General features: G+C 48.4%; 1 protein-coding gene across 1 annotated transcript in view; it reads right to left on the bottom strand.

Annotated features, from left to right (window-relative positions):
* LOC137561727 (T-cell immunoglobulin and mucin domain-containing protein 4-like) overlaps nt 1–26,665 on the bottom strand; it is a 51,562-nt gene extending 24,897 nt beyond the window's left edge. Inside the window, exons 1-3 of the mRNA XM_068273066.1 lie at nt 26,591–26,665; nt 11,726–12,070; nt 5,974–6,066 (exon numbers count right to left, since the gene is read on the bottom strand). Of these exons, the coding sequence (XP_068129167.1) occupies nt 5,974–6,066; nt 11,726–12,070; nt 26,591–26,663 (511 nt within the window). The 5' untranslated portion in view covers nt 26,664–26,665. The remainder of the gene's footprint in view (nt 1–5,973; nt 6,067–11,725; nt 12,071–26,590) is intronic.
* Between the last annotated feature and the right edge of the window lie 357 nt (nt 26,666–27,022).

Below are 27,022 nucleotides of genomic sequence, written 5' to 3'. Positions count from 1 at the left end.
TTCTGATTCGTACCGAGATGTGGCCAGCAGCTTGCTCACCACACTCCGGCAGTGGACTCTAGGACTCACCAAAGGGTCTTATGGCGTCCTGGAGGACTTGATAGTCCTGGAACAATTTCTGAACATTTGCCCTGCTGATGTACGACAGTTTGTGTTAGAACGCAGGCCGGCTTCAGCCACTGTCGCTGCAGACCTTGCTGAGACTTTTGCAACTACCCGGGTGGCTGATACACGCAGAACTGTCCCATCCAGCTGGAGAGGAGGTCAGCCCAATACCTCGGCAGACCCTCCTGCCCCTGTGAGCCGTCCGCCACAGAGGCCACCCAGCGCAGCTGCTGCACCCAGGCCCGCAGCGCCTGGAGAGGTCACCTGTCACTACTGCCGCCAGCCCGGACACATGAAATTCGACTGTCCGGAGCGGAGACAGACACCACCAGCACCTGGATCATCTGCATCACCTGCACCTCACCCACAGCAGAGGCAGCCCGCCAGCGAACCACAGCCTGGATCATCCGATTTTGTCCTGTTTGCCCGCGGAAAGGAAATCCGCGACCGAACCGACCAGCAGCAACTTGTTAGAGTGAATGGCAAAGTTGTCACCGGATTTCGAGACACCGGAGCTGACATCACGTTAGTTCACTCACATCTTGTGCCAAAGGAGAGCATCAGCTCCAGCCGATCCCTTGCCCTTACTGGAGTAGAGGGCACCCTTTTCCACATAGCCCACGCCAGAGTGAAGCTGGATTGGGGAGTGGGAGGGGTCCACGAAAGGGTTGTTGGGGTTATGAAGGATCTCCCAGTCCCTGTGTTGCTAGGGACTGATTTGGGCAAGCTTGTGTCCTACTATGAACCTGCCACGACCGCCTTGTCGCTCACGGAAGGAGACGGACTCTCCACCCACCACCAGGTACTTTATACACTTGGGGGAGCACCAGGGGGAGGTGGGTTGAATGTGCCCAGTTCAAGGGTACCAGGTTCAATTGTGCCTGCTTCAAAGGCACCTGAGTTTGATGTACAGACTGTCTGTTGTGATGATGCTGTAACTGTACCTGAGTTTACTGTACAACCTATCTGTAATGAAAAAATGTCTATACCTGTCAATATCATTACTGCATGCAATGATGATTTGAGTACTGTCCGTCTGTGCCATTCTGACAGTGTACCGGTGCTAGCAGTACCGCGCAGCTGCACTGCTCAGAACCTGGGCTCAGAACAGGTGGAGGGGGTTCCGGCCTCCTCCCCCTCCTCTGACCGCAGGGATGAGACCTTTCAGCCGCTGGCCTCGTGTGACATGAGCCAGTTGGCTGAAACTGACAGCGCCGTATTCTCAGCTGCACTACAAAGTGACCCAAGCCTGGAGGTGCTCAGGCAGCAAGCCGCTGAGCCCCTCGCAGACGGGGCCGCTTTCAAGGTGTACTGGGAAGGTGGGAGACTGTACAGTGAGTCTGTACAGCCCCCTACAGGTAGATCCCACGCGAATACCAAGTGGCTTGTGGTCCCGAGTGCGTTCAGGGGACATGTGCTGAAATCCGCACATGGTAATCCTCTGACAGGGCACTCGGGTGTCCGCAAGACACTCGCCGGTATTCGGAACCAGTTTTATTGGCCCCGGATGAACAGGGATGTAGCAAACTACTGCAGGGCATGTGCCGTCTGTCAGGAGCTGGGAAGGTCCAGGGATTCCCGCGGGGTTCCCTTAGGTCCACAGCCACTCAGCAGGGGAACCCTGCGTGGGCTGGCTGTTGACCTAACCAACCCACTGCCCGTTGTCAGCAGTCCCGGCAGGCACCACGTCCGACTGCAGTGGTGCAAACGCCCTGTCCAGAACGGTCCATGTTGGGTCAACCCTGAGGGTAGCAGACCGCGACCGGTCCAGGGGAACCGAGCCACAGGCTCCAATAGGTTTTCCCGCCGTACCGGCAACTCGAGGCCCGTCAGCCAGGTTAGCGGCGCCGCCACACATCTTGCGGATGAGTGGCTAAGCCACGGACAAGGGGGAGGGCTGTCACGGACGATTGCGGGGACGCAGGCGCGTCCTGGACGACCGTGAAGAAAAAGCAATCGCACTCGATTCCCTGCATCGATTGCGCTTCAAAACGGTACAATCCGGGTTGAGTGTGTAGGGGCAGCTGCAGTCTTTTCTCAGCAGAGAGAGAGCCCCAGCCTAAATGCTGGTTGGCCCTTTTGATATGCTAATGAGCCTGGGCCCAGAGAATCCCTGGCTTCAAGCTGTGCTGATGGCCCATCCATCAGGTATAAGGTGACAAACACCATGACAGAACCAATTTAGAGTGAGGAAACTCAGACACTCCGACTCCTTTTCCCAGCAGGGAGCCGACATGTGGCTTGCTGCTGCCAACTTCAAAGAACCTTTGCCTGGGAATGACCTGGTATAAATCCCAGGGGTCTCTCATATTCCATAAACTGCTATATGTATCATATTTTCTGTGTTGCCAGGCTGGCAGACCCTCCAAACTAACAGAGCAGGTAGGGCCCTGCCTGGCGTTGGTTCTGAGAACATTTCAGAACCTTCTGAGGTAAAGACTGCCCGTTAGGCAGTTCAACAGTGCCCTAATGGTACCACAGGGGTCCCACCCCTCATGTTTGGTATCAGACTGCTGGGTACATCGAGGCAGACCTGAAAATATTAGTAAATCTGCCCTGACCTGTACGGTTCTGTGAGATAGAGCCCATATATGGTTAAGGCATGATTTCTGGTCTCCAGGACAAGGGCAGGACTCATCTCATGTTCTAAGGGGGTGTGTGGGCCCGCCCTCACTTCCTCCTACTGAATCAGGGGCATAAGAATGGCAGAGGAGCCAAACTCAGGGTCCTCCACACTGAAACATCTTGAACTCATGAGATGCCAGCTTGAGGATATGCTGGCATCCACCTGGTCTGAACTCTGGACTTTGAAACCAAGAACTTTATGATTCTTCCCACAATAAGGACATCTTTCCAGGAACTAAGTATTTTTTCTCCCTTCTTTTATTTTTCATACTGGCTATTACTGTCTTAATAATTGTGATTTTTAATAAATTGTCTGTATATATTAATTATTTATATTGCGTGAATAAACGACTTTCTCCAAGTCATTCACTTTCCGCTACCCTGCTTATCAGCACACACAGAACTGATCCCGGGTCTCTGAAGATACGCTACTGTTTGTTTGTTGTTGGCTAGACAGAATATCGTGTGTTTAACCGTTTTATTCGCAGGATTAGTCAGTCAGTTAGTGGGCCCCACGGTCCCATAGTAACCGCGGTGGTGGCAGTTTACTCTGAACCAGTAGGTGACGTGGTAATCACCCGTGTCTCACAGGCTCCCTTCTGAGTTGTCTGCGGCTAATTCTTAACGGTTCCTGCGCATTGACTGCGACCAGAGTTCGCACGATCTGTGCGCTGGCACCGTTTAGAAGGCTAAGTGCGGTCAGCCACTAGAGCTCCTGTGACACCTGGAATTGACATTTCTTGAGGTATTTACCAGGTCGATAAATTAACTCACTAGTCTGTATTTTTTTTACTTTTAAGTGAGGTAACAGTCTTCATTAATTGGTGTTTAGCAAGATGTTTGTGAAAATTAGCTGTTTTCTGCACTACCAAATGTGTTAATGCTCAGTGAATTGAAGTCTTACTATTAAAAACTACTATACGTTTCTTCTTTTGGGCACAGATGGAATCTGTTGAAGGTTCATAAAGTATGGAGGCTGTAGGGGGGGCCAAGACTACACAGGGAGACCAGGACCCCAATGACCGAGACATGAGAGTACCATGGGTGGAAAGAGAAAGAGAACATGCAATGTGGCAGGAAGAGCAGACAGAGAAGGACAGAGAGAGAGAGAGAGAGAGAGAGAGCACAAAGTGCTACAGACAGAGACTGTGCTTGAACTGCAGCAGAGAGAATACAAAGTTTTCAAAAAGAGAAAGCTCTGGGCGCCGAAATGTACCTTCTTTGCTGCAAATTGCGGCTTTTTTTTAAATGACTGCGATATGCAGTAAAGCAGATAAATTTTGGAGCCCGTTTAGCGACAATACAGTAAAATATTGGAGCACAGAAGTGCCCAACAGAATCAAGGGTACAGGGGGATTGTGGAAAAACAAGTTGCGAGCTTATTGCGGAGGGTCCGGGGGAGTTATGGTTTGGGGGGATTTAGGGGGATAAAGGGTTAGGCACCACCAGGGGATGTTAAGTTTAGGCATTAGAAGGGGGATTAGGGTGAGGCACCACTGGGGGGGGGGGGGGGGGAGGGGGGGGGGAGTTATTAGGGTTAGGCAACACCAGGGGGGTTTAGGGTTAAACACCATGAGAGGCTTAGGGTTAGGCACCACTGGCGGGGGTATTAGGGTTAGGCACCCCCAGGTGGTGTTAAGTTTAGGCACCACCAGGGGGGTTAGGGTGAGGCACCTCCAGGGGGGGTTTAGGGTTAGGCAACACCAGGGGGTGTTAGGGTTAGGAACCACCAGGGGGTGTTAGGGTTAGGAACCACCAGGGGGTGTTAAGTTGAGGCACCACCAGGGAGGGTATTAGGGTTAGGCACCACCAGGTGAGAGTTCTGTGTGAGAGTAGGGTTAGGTCTGGCAATATACTGCTATTTTAGTAGACTAATTTTAGTCTAATGTTAGCAATATACTACAGCAATCCCCTGTACCCTTTTTTCCAGGTGCCTTTTTTTCATGTATGCCCTTGAAAATGCAAACACACATCAGAGCGCCTGGTGTATAGCCTTTCAGCTTTACAGAGCCATATAATCCAACTTGCATAAAGGTAAATTTTAATTTGCAGGTCTTTTATTTTGTTCAACTGGGCTTTAAAGAGAACCAGAGATGAAGCACCTCTTGTATTTTACCTTATAAATCAGTGGGAACATGACATGATGACAGTAAACACCTAATCCGCTCTTTGTTTCATTGTTCTCTGTTTAATCTGACTGTTAACACCTCTGATAAGAATACCCGACTGAGCTCAGTCTGGCTTTGCTACGGAAAGATTATAGCTGAGTCTGTCTTCTCTGGTGTCTTTTCAAGCCCAAGCCTGCCCCCTTGTGGCTCTGCTATAATGACTCAGCTATAATTATTCCCTGCAAAGCCAGACTGAATGCTCAGTCTGGGATTCTTATCACAGCTGATAACAGACACTTTTAGCAGTGAGGATGAAACAGAGAACATGGTAAGTGTTTTCTCTAATGTTCTTACTGATATATATGGTAAAATACACAAGGGTGATTCGTCTCTGGTTCCCTTTAAACATTGTTGAAACTGTAACTTTGCTATTTGCTGTCTTGATATTGTTATAATTTAAGTAGGCCTCAGTTATCTGGACTGAGTTTTAGGTAAAAGGCTTGTTCGCAGAGTATACCTTTAAAGGGTTTTCAAAGATGCAGGCAGGAGCATCTCAGTGTCTGCTTGAAGCAGATGATGCAAGCAGATACTGAGAACATGTTCCTGAAGGAAGGCCACAGGCCTACACTGCCCCAGACAAATGGACTACGAGAACAATCAACATAGGCCATATTTACAAAATATCACATTCCGGTATGTAAGTGAAAGGCATCATTAAATATTAATCGAGTAGGTGGGTATTATGACACCACGAGGGATCTAAGCCAATAGTCGGGTCTGGGGGAGGGCTCAGATGAGGTCATATTTAACTCTTTCCTAGTCAGTATTAAAGGGCCGGATGGGCCAGCGGAGGACACTCTGATTTCTACTTTCATGCTCTCTCTATGCTGACTGGACCACCTAATTATTTCCTTTCCTTAGGTAATCTGATATAATGTATGCTGTACATAGGTAGTCTAGAAGATGTAACTTAGAATAGACATAAGAAGTCCTGATTATCTTCAGCAGGAAGGTAATCACGCAGCTGTAACGCAAGGCAAGAATCTGCTTGGCTAGGATATGTCGAACTGTATCAGTATATTTGTTTCCTGAATAAACTCCATCAAACTTTGAATAAGCCTAAATAAAGACTCACCTGTACTAGTCAAGTCATACATAGACATTCGCGTTCTGAAATATTCTTGGGTAGATGCAGTGACTTCTGTTGTAGAATCTCCAGTAACAGATTCTGATTGACCGAGAAATTAGAAAATGTTATTCATTGCAGTGAGAATAATAAATGACAGGAGGTAAAAGCTGAGGCCATCAGTAGCGGCATTGCTAGGCCCAAGTATTTGGGGTCCATGGTCAGCAGGGCCTGATTTCTGGAAAGGCCACAAGGGCCCAGGCCTTGGGCGGCTCCAGCCTAAGGGGGCACCTGAACATTAAAAGAGGGGTTGATACATATGAAAGGGGAGCTGAAAATGGTGAGCAACACCTGAAAAGGGGAATCTGATGTTCAATGGAGCAGTTAATGGAAGAGAGGGTCTGCTGTACATGGATGATACACATGGAAGAGGGGGCTGCACGTGGAATGGGAGGGGTCTGCTGTACATGGATGATACACATGGAAGAGGGGGCTGCACATGGAATGGGAGGGTCTGCTGTACATGGATGATACACATGGAAGAGGGGGCTGCACATGGAATGGGAGAGGGGCTGCTGTACATGGATGATACACATGGAGGAGGGAGCTGCACATGGAATGGGAGAGGGGCTGCTGTACATGGATGATACACATGGGAGAAGGGGCTGCACATAGAATGGGAGGGGCTGCTGTACATGGATGTTACATATGGAAGAGGAGGCTGTACATGGAATGGGATGGGCTGCTGTACATGGATGATACACATTGAAGAGGGGGGTGCACATGAAATGGGATGTGCTGCTGTACATAGATGTTACACATGGAAGAGGAGGCTGTACATGGAATGGGAGGAGCTGCTGTACATGGATGTTACACATGGAAGAGGGGGCTGTACATGGAATGGGAGGGGCTGCTGTACGTGGATGATACACATGGAAGAGGGGGCTGCATATGGAATGGGAAGGGCTGCTGTACATGGATGTTACATATGGAAGAGGAGGCTGTACATGGAATGGGATGGGTTGCTGTACATGGATGATACACATTGAGGAGGGGGGCTGCACATGGAATGGGAGGGGCTTCTGTACATGGATGTTACACATGTAGGAGGGGGCTACACATGGAATGGGAGGGGCTGCTATACATGGATGTTATATATGGAAGAGGAGGCTGTACATGGAATGGGAGGGGGTTGCTGTACATGGATGTTACACATGGAAGAGGGGGCTGCACATGGAATGGGAGGGGGGCTGCTGTACATGGATGATACACATGGAAGAGGGGGCTGCACAATGAATGGGAAGGGGCTGCTTTACATGGATGTTACACAGAGAAGAGGGGGCTGCACACGGAATGGGAGGGGGTTGCTGTACATGGGTGTGACAAGGAAGAGGGGGCTGCACATGGAATGGGAGGGGGCTGCTTTACATGGATGTTACACATGGAAGAGGAGGCTGCACACTGAATGGGAAGGGGCTTCGGCACAAGAAAAGTGAGCCACAGCATATTTGGCCTAGGGGCATAAAAAGTATAAATCTGGCCTTGGATTTCATTGGTGGTTACAATTAATTCTTAAAGTAATCCTGTAATGCTGGGCATACACGGCGTCGAGGGGAGGCTTATCAATCGAGCCTGATGGCTCGATTAATAATATCCGACAGGTCTGATGACCTGCCGGATAGATTCCCCGCTCAATCCCCGAGCGGGAAACGATCCGCGCGTACGAGCGGGGACGTGGCGGGAGTCGATCCGGCAGCTAATCGGCCGCTGGATCGACCCGTGTATGCCCAGCATTAGGTAAAAAAAAGTGCCCTCCTAATTCTTTGGTGGTCCCCCTCTACAGTGACCGTGGCAATCTAGTGGTCTTCTAGTAGTCTCCCCACTCCCATATAGCATCCGTGGTGGTCTAGTGTCCTCCATCATGTTTCCCTGGTGGTCTAGTAGTCCTTCACCCCATTTAGTAATCTAGTGGTATAGTTGGCCCTGACCCCATATAGCTTCCTTGGTGGTAGCCACCCATCCCTATTTAGCTTGCATTGTGGTCTAGTGGTTCCCCAAACCCACTTAGATTCCCTAGTGGTCTAGTCCCCCCCCCCCCCTTTAAAGTGTAACTGTTGGGCATAAAATCAAAAATCAATTCTTTATTTTTATCTGGTAAACTGTAATAAAGATGCTAACCAGGCAATCCAAAAGTTAAAATCACTATTACTTTTCTTGTTGATAAATTCCCCAGTTTACCTGACTCTTATTTGGTACACACAAAATGTGGTACACGAAAAGGAAGTTGCAGGGCATGCTGGGTTGTCCTTTTTTGCTTCTCTACTTCCCCTCAGACTTAACTAATGCAGCCTGATTGGCTGAAGCCTCTTTCCCTCCTGTTTTCCCTCCCACCCCTCTGTTCCTCTCTGATTGACCAATATTTCTCATGCTAAGACAATGCACTTTCTATAGTGAAGGGTAGGCAATGTAATCAGGCAGAGGAGAGTAAGAGAGGAAATGACATCAGGATTGGCTTCCAAATAGACACAGTTAAAATGGGAAATGCTAAGAAAGATTTTCTCTTTTTTTTACTGTAGAAAAATCATTAAAATCAAAACGTGGATGGTACAATACATATGTTATGTAAGTAGAGCAAGCATTTATCTACTTATATATGTTTTTTTCCCTGAGATAGTATGGCTGACAGCTCCTCTTTAAATTAACTGGTGATTTAGCCGCTCTCATATAAATGATCTTTGGTCCCCCATACATTAGCCATGATTTTGGTTGTGTTTTTATTTCTTTTAACCCTTTGTGGAAATGGGTAAGGGGTACTTTTTACCCCTATACTCATTTCTCCTGGGAGGGGGGCAGGCATCTGGGGGTCACCTTCTTAAAGAGGACTCCCAGATGCCACATCGTCGATGTTCAGAGGGGCACAGCGGGACCCCCGTGGTACGCAGGAGGACGGGGGAAGCCTCAATAGGATCCGGAGGCTTCCCCTTTCCGAGGTGAGTACCCCCAGGGGCCGTTTTTCTCAGTACAGGTTTTCTTTAAGTTGTAGCCCATTACCACCTTTATAATCCATGCAATTTGGGTGATTGTAGCATGTATGTGGGCCTTGCTATTAGCTAAAATGCTTTTCCGTGATCACGGCCGTGAATTTCCGTGATTGCCTCATTCACGAAAAAAATACGGGTCAAATTCGTGAGTCTGTTTCAAATCTGGAAATTAATCATGGAATTTTCGGATTTTTTTTTCAACCACAGCCGAATAGGTTGAATCCATGATTGGGGGCAGAGCACCACAGCCCAGAACATATCATCCCAGGTAGTAAGGAATCTGTATACCAAGTTTCGGTGAAATCGGTCTAGGCGTTTTCAGTGATGGCAGCACACATACTGTACATTACACACACATACTGTACATTGCACAGACATACATACACGCACATACTGTACATTACACACACATACATACACGCACACATACTGTACATTACACACACATACATACACGCACAGCCGATTTTTTATAAAGATAGAAAGATGTGCCCAGTAACGGTTTCACCAGATGTGATCCTTCGATGCGCTTTTTACAATCGTAAGTAATTTGAAGGTTATTAAGGATTGTTCCCATAATCAATTAGGGCATTTTCTCTCTTCAGAAACGATCGTAAAATTCAAACACGTTACGTATGCTGTTGGCCCATTTAAGTCAATAAGCTCATTCACATAGAAAGCTTAGGTCACATTCACTGGAAATAATTGTGTGAAAGGGGCCTAATAGCAGCTTAGAGACTGCCTGGAAGATGTTGCTTTAGGTCTTCTTGGCGTAAGCAGCTAATATGTGGCATGCAGGGGGAATAACTAGAACATTTCCATTTATTCCCAGGGTCCAAAGTGCTCCTGTTTCTGGAGATATTTTGTGATCAGTGTGTTGATGTGGAATCTGCTTGACTTTCTCCTATCTAAGGCCTGGTTCACACCAAAAACCGCTAGTAGATCCGCAAAATGCTAGCAGATTTTGAAACGCTTTTTCTTCTTTTTCTGTAGCATTTCAGCTAGCATTTTGTGGTTTTGTGAAGCGTTTTTGGTGTAGTAGATTTCATGTATTGTTACAGTAAAGCTGTTACTGAACAGCTACTGTAACAAAAACGCCTGCAAAACCGCTCTGAACTGCCGTTTTTCAGAGTGGTTTGCGTTTTTCCTATACTTAACACTGAGGCAGAAACGCATCCGCAATCCAAAATCTGCAGCAGCCCGGGAGTATGCGTTTCTGCAAAACGCCTCCCGCTCTGGTGTGCACTAGGCCGTAATGTGTGTGTAGTATTTCCAGTTTTTCCAACTTTTTTCACTGGAGGAGACTCCTGGGGGCGGAGCGCATGTGGTGACATCAGAAAGATAACTGTTCATTCTAGCTAAAGTGGATCTGAACTCAGAACATCCATTCTGCGCTAAAAGATACACAACAGTATAATAACCTTTAAAGAAAAACATTTCTTTGTTACAGCTGATACAAATCCTGCAATAACTCTGCAGGGTGTCTACTTCCTGCTTTCATTGAAGCAGACATATTGTTAACGTCTTATGCTTTCAAATTAGCCTCCTTTCAAATAAGGCACCCTCTACCGTGGCAGTCTGCTGACACAGCTGAGGATCAAATTACAACTTTTGATTAGTCACAGATGGGGGGAGTTAGACAGGCTAAACTCTTTAAATATATACAGGGTCCATTTCTCTATGTTTTCCTTCTGTCCTGTGCAAATCCACTGTAACTACTTCAGGACTCAGCCTTTACCCCCCCCCCCCCCCCTTAAGGACCAGCGCTGATTACTAAGATCTGTGCTGGGTGGGCTCTACAGCCCCCAGCACAGATTAAATACCAGGCAGAGCGACCAGATCACCCCCCTTTTTTTGCCACTAGGGGGATGATGTGCTGGGGGGGTCTGATCGCTCCTGCATGCGTGTGGGTGGCGGGGGGCCCCTCAAAGCCCCCTCCACCGCAGGATTCCCCCTCTCCTCCCTCCCTGCCCCAGAGATCGGAGGCTGCACTGGAACGGATCTGTCCTGTGCAGCCTCTAACAGGCTCCTGCCTGTCATGTGACAGCGATCCCCGTCCGCTGATTGGCCGGGGATCGCTGATCTAGTACAACGCTGCTACTGTTAGCAGCGTTGTAAAAATGTAAACAAAGCGGATTATTTCCGCTTGTGTTTACATTTAACCTGCGAGCTGCGATCGGCGGCCCGCAGGCTATTCACGGAGCCCCCCGCCGTGAATTGACAGGAAGCAGCCGCTTGTGCGAGCGGCTGCTTCCTGATTAATTTGCCTGCAGCTGGCGACGCAGATGTGCGTCGCTGGTCCTGCAGCTGCAACTTTGCCGACGCGCGTTATGAGTGCGCGGTCGGCAAGTGGTTAAATCCAAAGTCCAGACAAAGATGAAAAGAAAACGTATAGCCATAAGAGTGTCTGTGAGGATCAGTGAGGTATAGTTAGGCGGAGCATTTGAATTGAAATACATACAAGAGCGTGCAGCTTGGCTGTGACATCTGTAACGGATTACAGGACTGGAGGAGACACATAAAAATGTTACTAATACTACTTGTCTGTATTTGGATTTTAAATGAAAGAATTTTGTAAAATTCGTTGCATAGGTACAGAGCAGCAATTTCCACTGTCCCAAATGTATTTACACACCTGTAAACTGAACTGCTTTGTTTTATGATAAAAAATCTTATCCAGAGGGTTAGTAATCATTATTTATTATAAGGAAATCTCTCACCTGGGGGGTTTATTGTCACAGTGATTTCTCTCTTTTTGTCATTGAACCATCCAGGGACTTCCACCCGGCAGCAGTATATTCCTCCATCTTCCTTGGTGACATTAGTGATGGTCAGTGACACGTCCCCCTGTGTGATGTCACCCAGTAGCTGGTATCTGTCAGATCTCCTCCAGATCACTCTGCTGCCATCTGTGCTGATGATGGAACCACTGCACTGAGAAAATGGACAGCTGCCCCATCCCCAGCATATCTCATATGGGTCTTTACTATAAAGAGTATAATTACAGGGCAGGGTCAGCGTATCTCCCTCTGATCCCGTCACTTGAACAGCTGCTCCTGGCTGACCTAAGAGGAGAAAAATAGTCTAATTGGAGTGTATTATGGAATATGTTGGCGCTTTATAAATTAATAATAATAATAATAACTTGTTTAATATACCTTAACGCAGCCCTGAAGTGTATTTAAAGTGGACCTGAACTCAGAGCTTCCTCTCTGCTCTCAAAGATATGCAACAGCATAATAACCTTTAAAGGAAAATATTTCTTTGATACAAATCCTACAATAAATCTGCAGCGTGTCTACTTCCTGCTTTCATGGAAGCAGACATGTTAACATCCTGTGCTTTAAAATGACCTTATTGCCATGGCAGTCAGGTGACCAAGAGGAGAAATCAGATTACAACTTGTTGTGATTAGTCACAAATGAAGGGGAATTATACAGGCTAAATTATCTAAATACATACAGGGTGGATTTCTCTATGCTTTCCTTCTGTCCTGTGCAAGAGTTCAGGTCCACTTTAAATGAAACAATGTAGCTGTTAGCCTCTGCATAGTCCTTGTTGAGGGGCATGGTAGTGAAGGACTGGTGTGTTTCCTGGTGGTTGAAGTCGCCTCCAAGTATCTATGTAAGGCCCCATTCACACTTACAAAATGCAAAACGCTAGCGCTTTTGCTAGCGCTTTTGCTAGTGTTTTGCTCTGGCGGTTTTGGCGAGTAACGCCATTCACACTTGGGGCGATTTCCCGGCGATCGAGATTAGCGCTTCTATAGCACTAAACGCGATCGCTGGGAAATCGCCTGAAAATGGTGCAGGATATAATTTTCTTAGCGATTTGCGATTAACGCAAATCGCCCAAGTGAGAACATTTCCATAGGTTATTATTGCACTAGCGCTAGCGATTGAGCGTTTTGCCGAAATCACCTGGCAAAACGATCTAGTGTGAATGGGGCCTCAGGCCTGGAACCCACTACAAAACGCTATCGCTAATCGCAATCGCTAGCGTTTTGTATGAGCAGTTTGTAAGCGATTTCATGAGCGTTTTAGGGAGCGCTTTTAAAAAGTGTATCAATTTGCCAGCGGTTGATTAGCGATTAGCGTTTTAAAGTCTGATTGGTCCTTTCAATTAATTTTAATTTTGTTACAGTGTGCGGTAACTTCAAAACGCTAGCAAAATCGCTCAGTGCAGGTTTTGATGAGCGATTACGCCAGTGATTACATACTTAACATTGAAGCGCTAACTCTCCCAAAATGCTGCATGTCCTGCGTTTGTGATTTTTCTAATCGCAATCGCTCCAGTGGAAGTTGCCCCATCTATTTACATTAGCTGAGCGTTAAAACGCTAGCATTTTCAAATGCTCCCTAAACGCTCAAAAAATCGCCCTTGTGGGTTCCAGCCCTCAGAGAGGCCAGGAACCCAATGGTGCAGTATCACTTGTAAAAGTAAGTATATAATAATACTGTAAGAGTTATACTTGTAAACAGGCCCGGATTTACCTCACAGGAGCCCATAGGCACAGATCTCCTGGCTCCCTAGACTCCGCCCTCCATGAACCTACAAACCCCCACCGAACTACAGCGCAAGTAGCACACTTGCGGTGCAGTTCGGCGGGGGTTTGTAGGTAGGCTGTCTTGAGATGAGAAAGAGGGTCACTTAAGCCACGCCCCTACCACGCCCATGATCACGCCCCGTCACACCCCTAGTCACGCATACCATAAAGATTTCATAAGAAAAATATGTTGTCTTATAATTCAAACCACACCGGTCCTGTCTATCCTGGTTCATTTTCCTTCATTTTAACATTTTAAAAATAGTAATATATCAATTTAAAGGTTGGGAATAAAGTTTAGAGTCAACCAAACACATTTTTAGTAGAGAAATATATATATTTACTGTAACGATCTGTGAAGCACAGAGAGGATCTGATTACCGGTGATCTGCAGTATCACGGGGAATACAGATGTATACCAGATTATAAGTGATCTGCAGTATCACCGATAATCCAATATACTCGCTAACCTCTGTTCACCTGAGTAGAGAGTGTAGTGTTTTGGTGTAACAGTAACACTTAGAGGACTGGGCCTCAGTACAGCAAGGCGTACTGTGCAGATTCCTTCCGCAAACCTGAGCTCTCCAAGACGGGAGGAGTCAGGCTACCAGCAGGAAGGATATACTGAAAGTAACCCTCTGGCGGAAGGGTCACTAACAGAACGAGGAACCGCCTCCAACAGTAAGGTCGGTTCTCGAGGTCGGACAAGCCAGGTCGTACACACACGGACAGATAAAGTACAAGATCAGGAGGCAAAGGCGGAGTCAAAGTACAGGCAGGGTTCGGCAACGAGGTATCAGATATATCGGGGTACAAAATCAGGAGGCAGAAGCAGAGTCTAGGAACGAGCCGAGGTTCGGCAACAGAGTATCAGAAATATCAAGGTACAAGATCAGAGTTCAGGAGAATGGTCGAGCAGGCAATAGGTCATAACAGATAATCACAATCAAACTAGTACTTTAGCTATCAACAGAATCTAGCTAAGTGTAGGATTACAGCTCCAGCTGGTCCCGGCACACTTGCAGATCTGACTACGGATCTGGGTGCTCCCACATATGTGATCGCAACGCCAGACACCCGAGAAATGACCAGCTAGCAGTATATATACCCATCTCGCTCCCCAGCACCTCCCACAGTGCTGGACCAATGGGGAGTGAAACCAGGGCCGGATTACCGACCAGGCAACAAAAGCAGTCGCTTGGGGCCCCATTCAGAGTCAAATGGGCCCCATCAGCACATAAACCAGCCCTCGCCATCCTGTCAGCGGTGGCTGGGTGGTATAATGGTTAAAGGGACTCTGAGCAGTGCAGTAACTATGGAAAGATGCATATCATTTCAAAGCTGTCTTTCTCCTCTTTCCAATGATATATAAACCGCCGCCCTATGCCTTTTAGTTTTCCTTATTTTCGCAATCGAAATCGCGGCCATGGCAATTTCAATCGCGAAAATAGCGAAAACTAAAAGGCGTAGGGTGGCAGTTTATCTATCATTGGAAAGAGGAGAAAGAGAGTTTCGAAATGATATGCATCTTTCCATAGTTACATTGTATTACACAGGACGACTTTTCTCCAACGTCGGCAGCTCGATTCAGCACAATGCAATGAAATATAAGGAACCCAGGGGGATATAATTACAAACATCATGCTGGTAGGTGTGAGGATGTAATTAATTAGTTGTGGGTATGCTTAAAGGCATACCTACAGGCACTGCTCGGAGTCCCTTTAAGGGCTCTGCCTCTGACACAGGAGACCAGGGTTCGAATCTCGGCTCTGCCTGTTCAGTAAGCCAGCACCTATTTAGTAGGAGACCTTAGGCAAGTCTAACACTGCTACTGCCTATAGGGCGCATCCTAGTGGCTGCAGCTCTGGCGCTTGAGTCCGCCAGGAGAAAAGCGCGATATAAATGTTATTTGTCTTGTCTTGTCAAATTATGCCGTGCGCTGCTGATTGTCTTCAGAGCCAGGCTCTCCTCCTAGGTGCCCCTCCTGCTACTGTGCGCTCTGCCGCTGCCCACTCCTCCCTCCCTTCCCACAGAGAACCACAGCTGCAGCAAGAATGATAGCAGCAGATGGCAAACGCTCACTCACCTATCCATGATCCAAGCGATAGAGATCCCGTCATCTGAAACCCATCTGTCTCTTCTACAGTGCAGCCGCTCGCTCTGAACTTCCTGATTCTCAGATCAGACAGGAAGTAGGAAGTAGTAATAGTAGTAGTAACAGAGCGGCAGCACTCTAGAGGAGACAGATGGGCTCAGGATGACGGGACCTCTATTGCTTGGATCGCAATAGGTGAATGTGAGTCATCTGGTGCTGTCATTCTCCCCCGCTGCGGCTGCCTTCTCTGCTGGACTATCGTATTCACTGGGATGGAGGCTGCATGGTGGCTGTCTAGTTTGGGAGGAAATCGGTTGTTTGGTGGTGGGGGTGGTTATGTAATTCTGTCTGGGGAACGGCTTCCGGTTTGGCGATGTCCAGAGCTTTCTGCTATTGCCAGGCTGGAGATGCAGGGGGAAAGTGCTGCTGCTGTGATATCTGGTGCCCTCTTCACAGGGGTGCCCCAGCCCCTGAGTGCAAATGTCCCAGCCATTCATCTCTCACTCTTCATTTTGTCGCTGCTATTCCCTGCATTGTGCACCCACAGAGGAAAGCGGGCTGTTGCCCATAGCAACCAGTAGCTCGGCTGCCCCGGTGTGTGCGGCATGTTGCTGTGCAGCTGCATCTTCTGATTCTATTACGACATGATGGAGAGGGGGCCCAAATCAGTTACTTTGCTTAGAGCCCCATTTAGCCTTAATCCGGCTCTGAGTGAAACCAGAGTCAGCTGACCTGCCTGGTCAGCTGACTACCTCTGGTTACTATATATGCCCTGCCTGAGTGCGCGCTCGCGCGTCACTCTAAATCTGGAAGGACTACATGTCCCAGCCACAGCAGCCCCGCTCTGAGCCTCCACAGCGGTGGTATGCGCGCCAACCGCCGTTTCCAACGCGGCGGTTTCTCCGCGCTCCGCACGCTTCTTCACGGGGACAGCCGCCTCATGCTGGGAGGAGGCGGCTGCCTCTCCGTGTGTGTGGTCGCTGTACGCGGAAAGAGCCGCTGGCTCATGGCGGCGGCTCTTCCGCGTTTTCTCACAGTACCCCCTCCCCCCCGAGGAGTGGACTCTGGACAGCTCCTTCCAGGTTTTTCTGGATGTACAGCATGAAATTCCCTCACTAACTCGTCCGCATGCATGCGGTTCCCAGGTACCCATTGCCTCTCCTCAATGCCGTACCCCTTCCAATGTACGAGATACTGCACCGAGTTTTGTACAGTACGTGAGTCTATGATCTTCTCCACCTCATATTCGGGTTGGGCATCGACTAAGACAGGAGGAGGAGGAGGAGTGGGACCCACCTGGACTGCGGGTTTGAGAAGTGATACGTGGAAGGACCTTACTCCCCGCATGCTGGTGGGAAGATCAACGGTATATGTGACATCGTTGATTTTCTTAGTAACCGGGAATGGACCCACGAACCTGGGACCAAGTTTGTCAGAAGGTTGTTTCAGGGTCAGGTGACGGGTTGACACCCAAACCAAATCTCCTGGTTGAAATTTCCACTCTAACGAGCGTTTCTTGTCAGCCTGACCTTTCTGACTCTGAAATGCTTTTACGAGATTATTCTTGATGGTCCACCACATGTCCTTAAATGACCTTTGCCAAGCCTCCAAAGCTGGAAATGGAGTGGACGCAATTGGCAACGGAGAGAATTTAGGTAGTTTACCGGTTACTATCTGAAATGGACAGAAACCTGAGGAAGAACTCTTTAAGTTGTTGTGGGCAAATTCTGCATAAGGTAAAAATTTAACCCAATCACTCTGCGCCTCGGCAACGTAACATCTCAAAAATTGCTCTAACGATTGGTTGACCCTCTCCGTCTGGCCATTTGTCTGTGGGTGGTAACCCGAGGAGAACGACAATTTCACGCCCATTTGGTGACAGAATGCCCTCCAAAATTTCGAAACAAACTGGACTCCCCGATCGGATACTATGTCTTCTGGAATGCCATGCAGTCTGAAGACATGGGTGATAAATAAATCGGCCAGTTCCTGGGCCGAGGGGAGTCCTTTCAGGGGCACGAAGTGGGCCATTTTACTAAAACGGTCGACCACCACCCAGATGACCGACATGCCTTCAGACCTAGGAAGCTCTCCCACAAAATCCAATCCCAAGTGGGTCCATGGTTCACTCGGGGTGGGCAAAGGCTGCAATGTACCTACAGTTGCCAGCCGGGGGGGCTTGCTTTTTGCGCACACCGCACATTCCCTGACAAACTCTTTGCAGTCAGCTGCTAGCGAAGGCCACCATGCACATCTGGCCACGAGATCTTGCGTTCTAGACGCCCCAGGATGTCCCGCATTTTTATGAGAGTGGACCATCTCCAAGATATGGAGACGGAATGGTAACGGAATAAACAACACCCCATCTGGTTTTCTTTCCGGGATATCCTGCTGGAAAGGACTCAAAGTCTTCTTCCAGTCCTCCCAAGTCTCAGTAGCGGCTAACACCACTCTTCGTGGGACAATGGTCTCAGGAACAGAGGGCTGTGCTGTCTCCGGCTCGAAACACCTAGAGAGTGCATCTGCCTTGGTATTCTTACTACCTGGCGTGTACGTAATCAAGAATGTAAACCTTGAGAAAAATAGAGACCATCGAGCCTGCCTCGGGCTTAACCTTTTAGCCCCCTCGATGTATTCCAGGTTCTTGTGGTCGGTATAAACCGTGATAATGTGCTCAGCTCCCTCTAGCCAATGACGCCACTCTTCGAAGGCCAATTTGATGGCTAGGAGCTCCCTGTTGCCTATATCGTAGTTTCTCTCTGCCGGAGAGAACCTTCTGGAAAAATAGGCACACGGGTGTAATCTACCCTGGAGACCAGAACGCTGAGACAGCACAGCCCCCACCCCGACCTCTGAGGCGTCTACCTCAACAATAAATGGGAAGGAAGTGTCCACGTGTCTCAGTATGGGCGCCGAGCAGAACAACCCTTTTAGAGTAGAAAATGCCTGTAAGGCCTCGGGAGGCCAATGAGTGGTGTCTGCCCCTTTTTTAGTAAGGCTAGTGAGGGGTGCGACTACTGTGGAGTACCCCTTTATAAACCTTCTATAATAGTTCGCAAACCCCAAGAACCGTTGTAGCGATTTTAACCCCACCGGCTGCGGCCACTCCAGGACCGCGGAGACCTTGGCAGGGTCCATAGACAGACCTGAGGTGGAGACTATATATCCCAGAAAGGCAACCGACGTCACCTCAAAAATACACTTCTCGAGTTTAGCGTATAACATATTCTGCCTCAGTTTGTCTAATACAATTCTGACATGGGTTCTGTGTTCAGAGAGGTTGTTAGAAAAGATGAGAATATCGTCTAAGTAGGTTAAAGCGAACTTCTCTAACACCTCCCTAAAAACCTCATTGATGAGTTCTTGGAAGACGGCCGGGGCATTACATAACCCGAAGGGCATCACCCTGTACTCGTAATGCCCGTCAGGGGTATTGAAGGCCGTCTTCCATTCGTCGCCCTTTCTTATACACACCAGATTGTATGCCCCCCGTAAATCTAGCTTTGAAAATATCCTAGCCTCCGTGACCTGTGTGAATAAATCGTCTATAAGTGGCAACGGGTAGCGATTCTTCACTGTGATCTTGTTAAGGCCACGATAATCGATGCAAGGCCGTAAGCCCCCGTCTTTTTTCTTAACAAAAAAGAAGCCTGCCCCAGCGGGTGACCGGGACGGCCGAATGAAGCCCTTGGCCAGGTTCTCACGAATATACTCCTGCATGGCTAGTTTTTCAGGGCCAGATAGATTATACAAATGGCCTCGAGGAGGCATACAACCAGAACGAAGGTCAATTGGGCAGTCAAACGGGCGATGCGGGGGCAGTTTATCCGCAGCCTTGGGACAGAACACATCCGCATAATCCAAGTACTGTTCCAATACACCTTCCACCTGCACCCTGGTTTGACCCAAAGTCAGCTTCCCCAAACACTGCTGAAAACAATGAGGTGACCATGCTGTTAACTGCCCTGTGGCCCAGTCTATCTGCGGAGAATGAATTTGTAACCATGGCATGCCCAGGATAATAGTGGAGGTTGACATGTGTAACACAAAAAATTGTATTTGTTCCTCATGCAATACCCCTATGGTGAGCTTCACCAGCGGAGTCTGTGACAGGGCACGATTCCGTTGCAAAGGAGAATCGTCCACTGCCGTGACCTGAATGGGGGGTCTCACGGGAGTGAGTGGTAGACCCAACTCCTGAGCAAATTCGAAGTTCATAAAATTAGCCGCTGAGCCGGAGTCGATAAAAGCTTCAGTGGCTACGGACTTATCATCCCATGTGACAGTACAAGGGAGAAGCAATTTTCTTTCTTTAAGGGGTGAGGATTGTGTGCCCAGGGTGTCACCCCCCACTACTCCTAGGCAGACCCGTTTCCCGACCTGTTAGGGCAGTTTCGCACCCTGCCCTGCTGCAGCACAGTACAGGCACAATTGTTCCGTCATTCTCCGCCTTCGCTCCACCTGGGTCAGTTTCAATCGACCAATCTGCATTGGTTCGGGTGGAGGCAAGGCCGGAGAAGGTGAGACAGGCGGAGAAGGTGGTACTAGGGGTGTAGCGGATGGCGCTGCGTATGATCTCACCCTGACACGGTGATTGCCCCTAGTCTGCCTCTGATGGCGTAGCCTACGATCAACTCGAATGGCCGATGATATGGCCTCATCGACGGTCTTAGGCTCGGGTACAGTTAACATTAGGTCGGAAACCTCCTCCGACAACCCAGACAGGAAGTAATCCATCAGGGCAAAGTTGGCGAATCTGGCGGTGACTGACCATCTGCGAAATTCTGCCGCATAATCCTCGACCGACCCTCTGCCTTGCCGCAAAAGTTTGAGCTTCCGTTCAGAGGATGCAGCAAGGTCAGGGTCGTCGTAAATTACGGCCATGGCCTTAAAGAATTCCTCTACCGAGGTCAGAGCAGTATCGGTAGGAGGCAGGTTGTATGCCCATGACTGGGAGTCACCAGTCAGTAAAGTTTTAATAAAGGTGACCCGTTGGGTCTCAGTCCCCGAGGATCGGGGTCTCAACTCGAAATATGATAACACTCTACTCCTGAAATTCCGGAAGTCAGACTTGTGGCCGGAAAATGTATCTGGTACAGGCATACGTATGTCATCACTAGGAGGGGATCGCACTGAATCAACTGATGTCTGGAGGGTTTTCACAGAGCCTGATAAGGCATCAATTAAGGCTTTGTGCTGGCCCAGTGCTTGATGGATGCTATCCACCGAAGTGGCAAGCACAGTCAGAGGATCAGCACGTGATTCCATCTGTTTTTCGGTCTGGCGTTCTGTAACGATCGGTGAAGCACAGAGAGGATCTGATTACCGGTGATCTGCAGTATCACGGGGAATACAGATGTATACCAGATTATAAGTGATCTGCAGTATCACCGATAATCCAATATACTCGCTAACCTCTGTTCACCTGAGTAGAGAGTGTAGTGTTTTGGTGTAACAGTAACACTTAGAGGACTGGGCCTCAGTACAGATTCCTTCCGCCGCAAACCTGAGCTCTCCAAGACGGGAGGAGTCAGGCTACCAGCAGGAAGGATATACTGAAAGCAACCCTCTGGCGGAAGGGTCACTAACAGAACGAGGAACCGCCTCCAACAGTAAGGTCGGTTCTCGAGGTCGGACAAGCCAGGTCGTACACACACGGACAGATAAAGTACAAGATCAGGAGGCAAAGGTGGAGTCAAAGTACAGGCAGGGTTCGGCAACGAGGTATCAGATATATCGGGGTACAAAATCAGGAGGCAGAAGCAGAGTCTAGGAACGAGCCGAGGTTCGGCAACAGAGTATCAGAAATATCGAGGTACAAGATCAGAGTTCAGGAGAGTGGTCGAGCAGGCAATAGGTCATAACAGATAATCACAATCAAACTAGTACTTTAGCTATCAACAGAATCTAGCTAAGTGTATGATTACAGCTCCAGCTGGTCCCGGCACACTTGCGGATCTGACTACGGATCTGGGTGCTCCCACACATGTGATCGCAACGCCAGACACCCGAGAAATGACCAGCTAGCTGTATATATACCCATCTCGCTCCCCAGCACCTCCCACAGTGCTGGACCAATGGGGAGTGAAACCAGAGTCAGCTGACCAGCCTGGTCAGCTGACTACCTCTGGTTACTATATATGCCCTGCCTGAGTGCGCGCTCGCGCGTCACTCTAAATCTGGAGGGACTACATGTCCCAGCCACAGCAGCCCCGCTCTGAGCCTCCACAGCGGTGGTATGCGCGCCAACCGCCGCGTCCAACGCGGCGGTTTCTCCGCGCTCCGCACGCTTCTTCACGGGGACAGCCGCCTCATGCTGGGAGGAGGCGGCTGCCTCTCCGTGTGTGTGGTCACTGTACGCGGAAAGAGCTATGAGTATATAGATCTTACCTCTTTAACTACTTACCGACTGCTCCACGCCAATTGGTGTGAGCAGTGCGGCAGCCCCAGGACCACTCCACGCCGATTAGCGTGAACGGCCTTCTATGGGGCTAGCAGGAGAGCGCGCGCAAAAAATAAAGACATTTATTTAAAAATAAATATTTGTCAAAAAAAAAAATAAACATCTTGGGGGGTGCGATCAGACAGAGAGCTCTGTTGGTGGGGAGAAAAGGGGGGAATCACTTGGGTGCTGTTTTGCGCGGCCCCAATTAACTAAAAATGGCCTGGTCACTAGGGGGTTTAACACCGCAGTCCTAAAGTGGTTAAGGATAAACCACAAAGGTAAGTATACTTTTTATTCATGCACATAGGACAACACGTTTCTCGGGTGCTGGCCCGCTTCCTCAGGTCAATACAAAAGTGCCTTGATAGCAGTATAACACGGACGTGAGTGCCTCTCTAATCCATTATCATCATGGCCGGATTTGAGGCAAGGCCACAAAGGCCATGGCCTAGGGCACCAGGAAGCAAGGGGCGGGCAGTGGACTGGCGCACTAAGGCAGTTAAACTGCCAAACATGTAAACTACAGCAGCCACAAACTCAGTCCGTGGCCGCTTTGCTGTCACAGTGGCGAGCAATGGAGCACTGGTCCTGTGCTCCCCCCATCCAGTGCTAGAATGGGGAAGCACAGGACCAGGGAAGTACACAGGATGGGGAAGCACAAGCCGAGAGCACAGGACCAGGGAAACAAATGGGACAGGGGGTGCACACAGGATGGGGTGCACAGGACAGGGCAGGTTATAGGGGGGCGGGGCAGGTGACAGTTGGCCTTGGGCGGTAAAATGATCCAGCCCTGATCATCATAGTGACACTTCTTATGAAATACAATATTTTGGCTATGCAGCTTGTAGCTGGAAATTGGTGTTGAATTTACTGACTACAACAGGACCACTACAAGTGGGGTAGAAGGGGGAGGGGGTAGTTATGGATGCGTTTGTGTTGGGGCTGGGCTGACAAGTTAATTAAAGGGCGGGCGGGGGTTGCTTTCACTGCACAACATTTGGAGGGGAAGTTGGGCTGACTACACCAATGCAAATACAGACGGGACCCCACTCCAATATTCCCTGAGATCTGTGCTAGCCTCACCATGCTGCTGGTTGATGGGTATGCTATATTACACCTAGCTGCTCCAGTCATTCCATACCATCTACATTGGCTAGCTCTCTGAGGAGGCTGCAGCCTGTAGCACAGAAAGTGTGTGGTACAGGAAGTAGCTGGTGTCTGGGCTCCTGGTCAGGTACTTAACAACTGATTTATTTAACCTTTTGGGGACCGCAGATAAGAAATCCTGCGTCGCACTTGTGGCTGTTCTAGCCTGATGCGGCATAGGATTTATGCCGCCCGCTGTTTCCGCTCCCTGACACGATCGTGTGCATCCGAGAGGAGAGATTAAGCTGTCATATGACAGCTGACATCTCCCCTCAGTGATCAGAAGCCATTGTGCTTGGCTTCTGATCATGCGATCACTAAGAGGATCCACTCACCTTTCTTAAAGAGAACCAGAGATGAAGCAACCTCATGTATTTTACCTTATAAATCAGTGGGAACATGACAGTAAACACCTAATCTGCTCTTTGTTACATTGTTCTCTGTTTAATTTGCCTGTTATCACCTCTAAGATAAGAATCCCGACTAAGCAGTCGGTCTGGCTTTGCTACAGAATAATTATAGCTGAGACTGTGTTCTTTGCTGTCTTCAAGTCCAAGCCTGCCCCCTGCTGGCTTTGCTCAGGAATCATTATAGCTGAGTCATTATAGCAAAGCCAGAATCAATGCTCAGTCCGGGATTCTTATCTCAGCTAGATAACAGACACTTTTAGCAGTGAGGATGGAACAGAGAGCATGGTAAATGTTTTCTCTAATGTTCCCACTGATTTCTATGGTAAAATACACAAGGGTGCTTCGTCTCTGGTTCACTTTAAGTTCACCCAGCGATCGGTGCTCATCTCTGCTCTGGCCGGCATCCCCGTTGGCTCTGACGTAAGTCCCGGGTCGCGGCTTGATGACGTCATCAAGCCGCAACCCAGGACTTAGCAGCAGTACGAGCGGGGATGCCGGCGAGAGCTGAGGTGTCCACAGCTTCTCATCACTGGAGCCTGGGAGGTGAGTAAAGGCAGCTGCATACAGGGGGGGGGGGGGGGGCACCTGGGGCAAACCCCCACTCCCCCCTCATGCAAAATCGTCTGGTCCTTAAGGGGGGTTAGGCAGCCGGTTCCGAAATGGTTAAAGAGAATCCGTAATTTAAAAAAGAAAAACAGATACTAACCTCAGGAGAGGGAAGGCTCTGGATCCTAATGAGGCTTCCCCCTGTCCTCCTCAGCCAGTCTGACCCAGTGCTGGCACCGCAATAACAGTGGTCTGCCTGTGCAGGCGCACCAGTGGCTTTCCGCTCGGGCTCCGGTGGAAATAGCCGAGCCCGATGGGGTCCGCTCTACTGCGCAGGTGGCTCTTGTTTTCTTCACTTCAGGTTTACGTTAAAGGATTCCCGATGTGAAGGGGTATGTATAATCGGAAGCTATTTTAGTGCATGGGGAGGTGTGCAATCATCATACCGCACCCCTCTTGAGGCTGCACCCTCCTCCATTTACCTGTAAATGGCTCCAGTTTCCTGCAGATGGTCGGCGCCCTTTGACCCGGAAGTACAACGTCACACATGCACTATATACTGCGTCGGCTCCCTTGTGACTGCGGTCCCAATGTCAATGTACGCACACCCACAAGTTCTGATTTGTCCCTGGCGCGATCACAAGGGAGCTGACCTGGCAAACAGTGTTGTATATCCAGGTCAAAGGGCACCGACCGCGCTGACCATCTGCAGGATACCGTAGCGTTTTACAGGAGAACAGTGGGGGACGCAGCCACAAGGGAGGCGGGTCAAGACAAGAGACTGCACACATCCCCATGCACTAACATAGCATTCAATTTTGCACACCCCTTCACATTGGGAATCCTTTAAAGTCAGCTTACCTAGGAACCTCTGAACACACAGAAGCAGGGTCCGCAGCTGAGTGCTGCACAAATGTAGGACCACATCTGTCATTAGAGGGCAATATAAAAGCTTGGCAGATGAGCTTTTTGTCCCTAGGCTTTTACAAAGGACTAGGGGACATGATCTATGGATGGAGGAAAAAAACGTTATAGCCATTTATTTAAGAAAGGGTTCTTTACAGTAAGAGTGGAATGCATTGCCAAAGAAGTAGTTATGGCAAATTATATATTTGCATTTAAAGGGGGCTTTCATTGCGTTGAAAGACATCTATGGCTATAATTACTAGGTAATTCCCAGTCATGTTGAAACAGGGATATTATCTGATTGCTTCTCCCTGTTGGGGCTAATTGGACCATGCCTTGTAAGGGTTTTTCGCCTTCCCCTGGATTAGCAGGGATATGTGAGGGAGCAGGCTGGTGTTGTACTTCATTTCCTGGTTGAACTCGATGGACGTATGTCTTTTTTCAACCAAATAACTATGTAAGATTAAAAACAAAAGTGAAAGTGACGAGGTCAAAATAAAAAAAAAAGTTTTTTTTCTCCTTTCAGTTAAGTTTTAAAATCTACCTAGCCCATTTACCCTTTTAGGGCGACAGTCCAACGACCCAATGCTGTACAGATGCATTGCCTAGCAATGCATCTGTACAGCAATAGAGTTCCCAAACTGTCGCCATAGCAATTGCATCCAATCATTACAGACGTGCAGGCTGGAGATAATAGTCTGCCGGATGCCCAACTAGTGGTGAAATACAGTAGATGGTATCTGCATTTATGTCCAATTTTTCCCTATAAAAATGACTATAAAATAAAAGAATTCTTGGAAAAATATTGCTAATAGAAAGTCCAGATGTTCCTGAATAAAACTATATATATCACTTGGATGTTAAAGCGGATCCGAGATGAAAAACTAACTATAACAAGTAACTTGTCTATATATCTTATCTAAAGTTTAGATGGTTTACACAGCAAATCTAGTTGCAAACAGTTTTAATAGAATAGGATTATTTATTCCCGTGATACAATGACAGCGGCCATGTTGTTTGTAAACATTACACAGAGGCAGGCTTATCTGTATCTTGAGCCATCAGCCTAATCCCCTCTGCTCCTCCCTCCTCCCCTCTGCCTCTGAAATCTCTGGCTAGTAACACCTCCCCCTCCTCCTGCCCAGACTGAGCTCCCATGAGCCCTTGCTACTGCCTTGGCTCTCTGAAAACCTGTGGGCGTGGCTTTTTTAATTTATAGGGAATTAGAGTATTAAAACAAAAAAGTATTTGGCTTGAGGAATGCCCTATAAACAATAGGAAAGGAACACAATTATGCAATGTGTAAAAGTTCACCTCGGATCCACTTTAAGTCACTGGTGTTTCAATAGTGATGCAGCTGAAGTGCCAAAATTGTCAGGAATGTACGGTGTAAAAAAACAAGGAATGGTTAACTAAGGAGTTAACATTTAATCACAAATGAAAAGAAAAAAACCATCATATATGGAATGCTGGCACTGTATAATTACTCACCATGCAGGTAGATGACATGAAGGCAGATTATGTAAGGCATCCATCCTCGGACTTGTAGACTCCCAGGTGACATATCCCCTCTGATCAGCACTGCACGCCTGTTACATCACCTGATGTGATCACTTCTCTATCTCTCTATCTGTATATGAGATACCAGCAGCTGAGGTCAGGCTCTTCCTCCTTGCAGGGTCACATGACTCAGTACTGACCACAAGCATAAAGCGACAGGAAGCTCAGAGACCCCAGACTTCACACATCAGTCCCATTGCTGCGCTCTCAGTATGACTGTTCTGAGCATTCTGGTCATCTCTTCTGTGGCAGCCAGCTTCCTGTGCAGAGAAGAGGACCTGTCACTGCTTACTGCCCTATATACTAAATGTCACACATAGAAGAGAATCTGTCACTGCTTACTGCCCTATACACCAAATGTCA

Source organism: Hyperolius riggenbachi, chromosome 3 (genome assembly GCF_040937935.1).
Source record: "Hyperolius riggenbachi isolate aHypRig1 chromosome 3, aHypRig1.pri, whole genome shotgun sequence".
NCBI lineage: Eukaryota > Metazoa > Chordata > Amphibia > Anura > Hyperoliidae > Hyperolius > Hyperolius riggenbachi.
The sequence above is the reverse complement of the archived record's forward strand: the minus strand, read 5'-3'. Positions and strand labels throughout refer to the sequence as shown.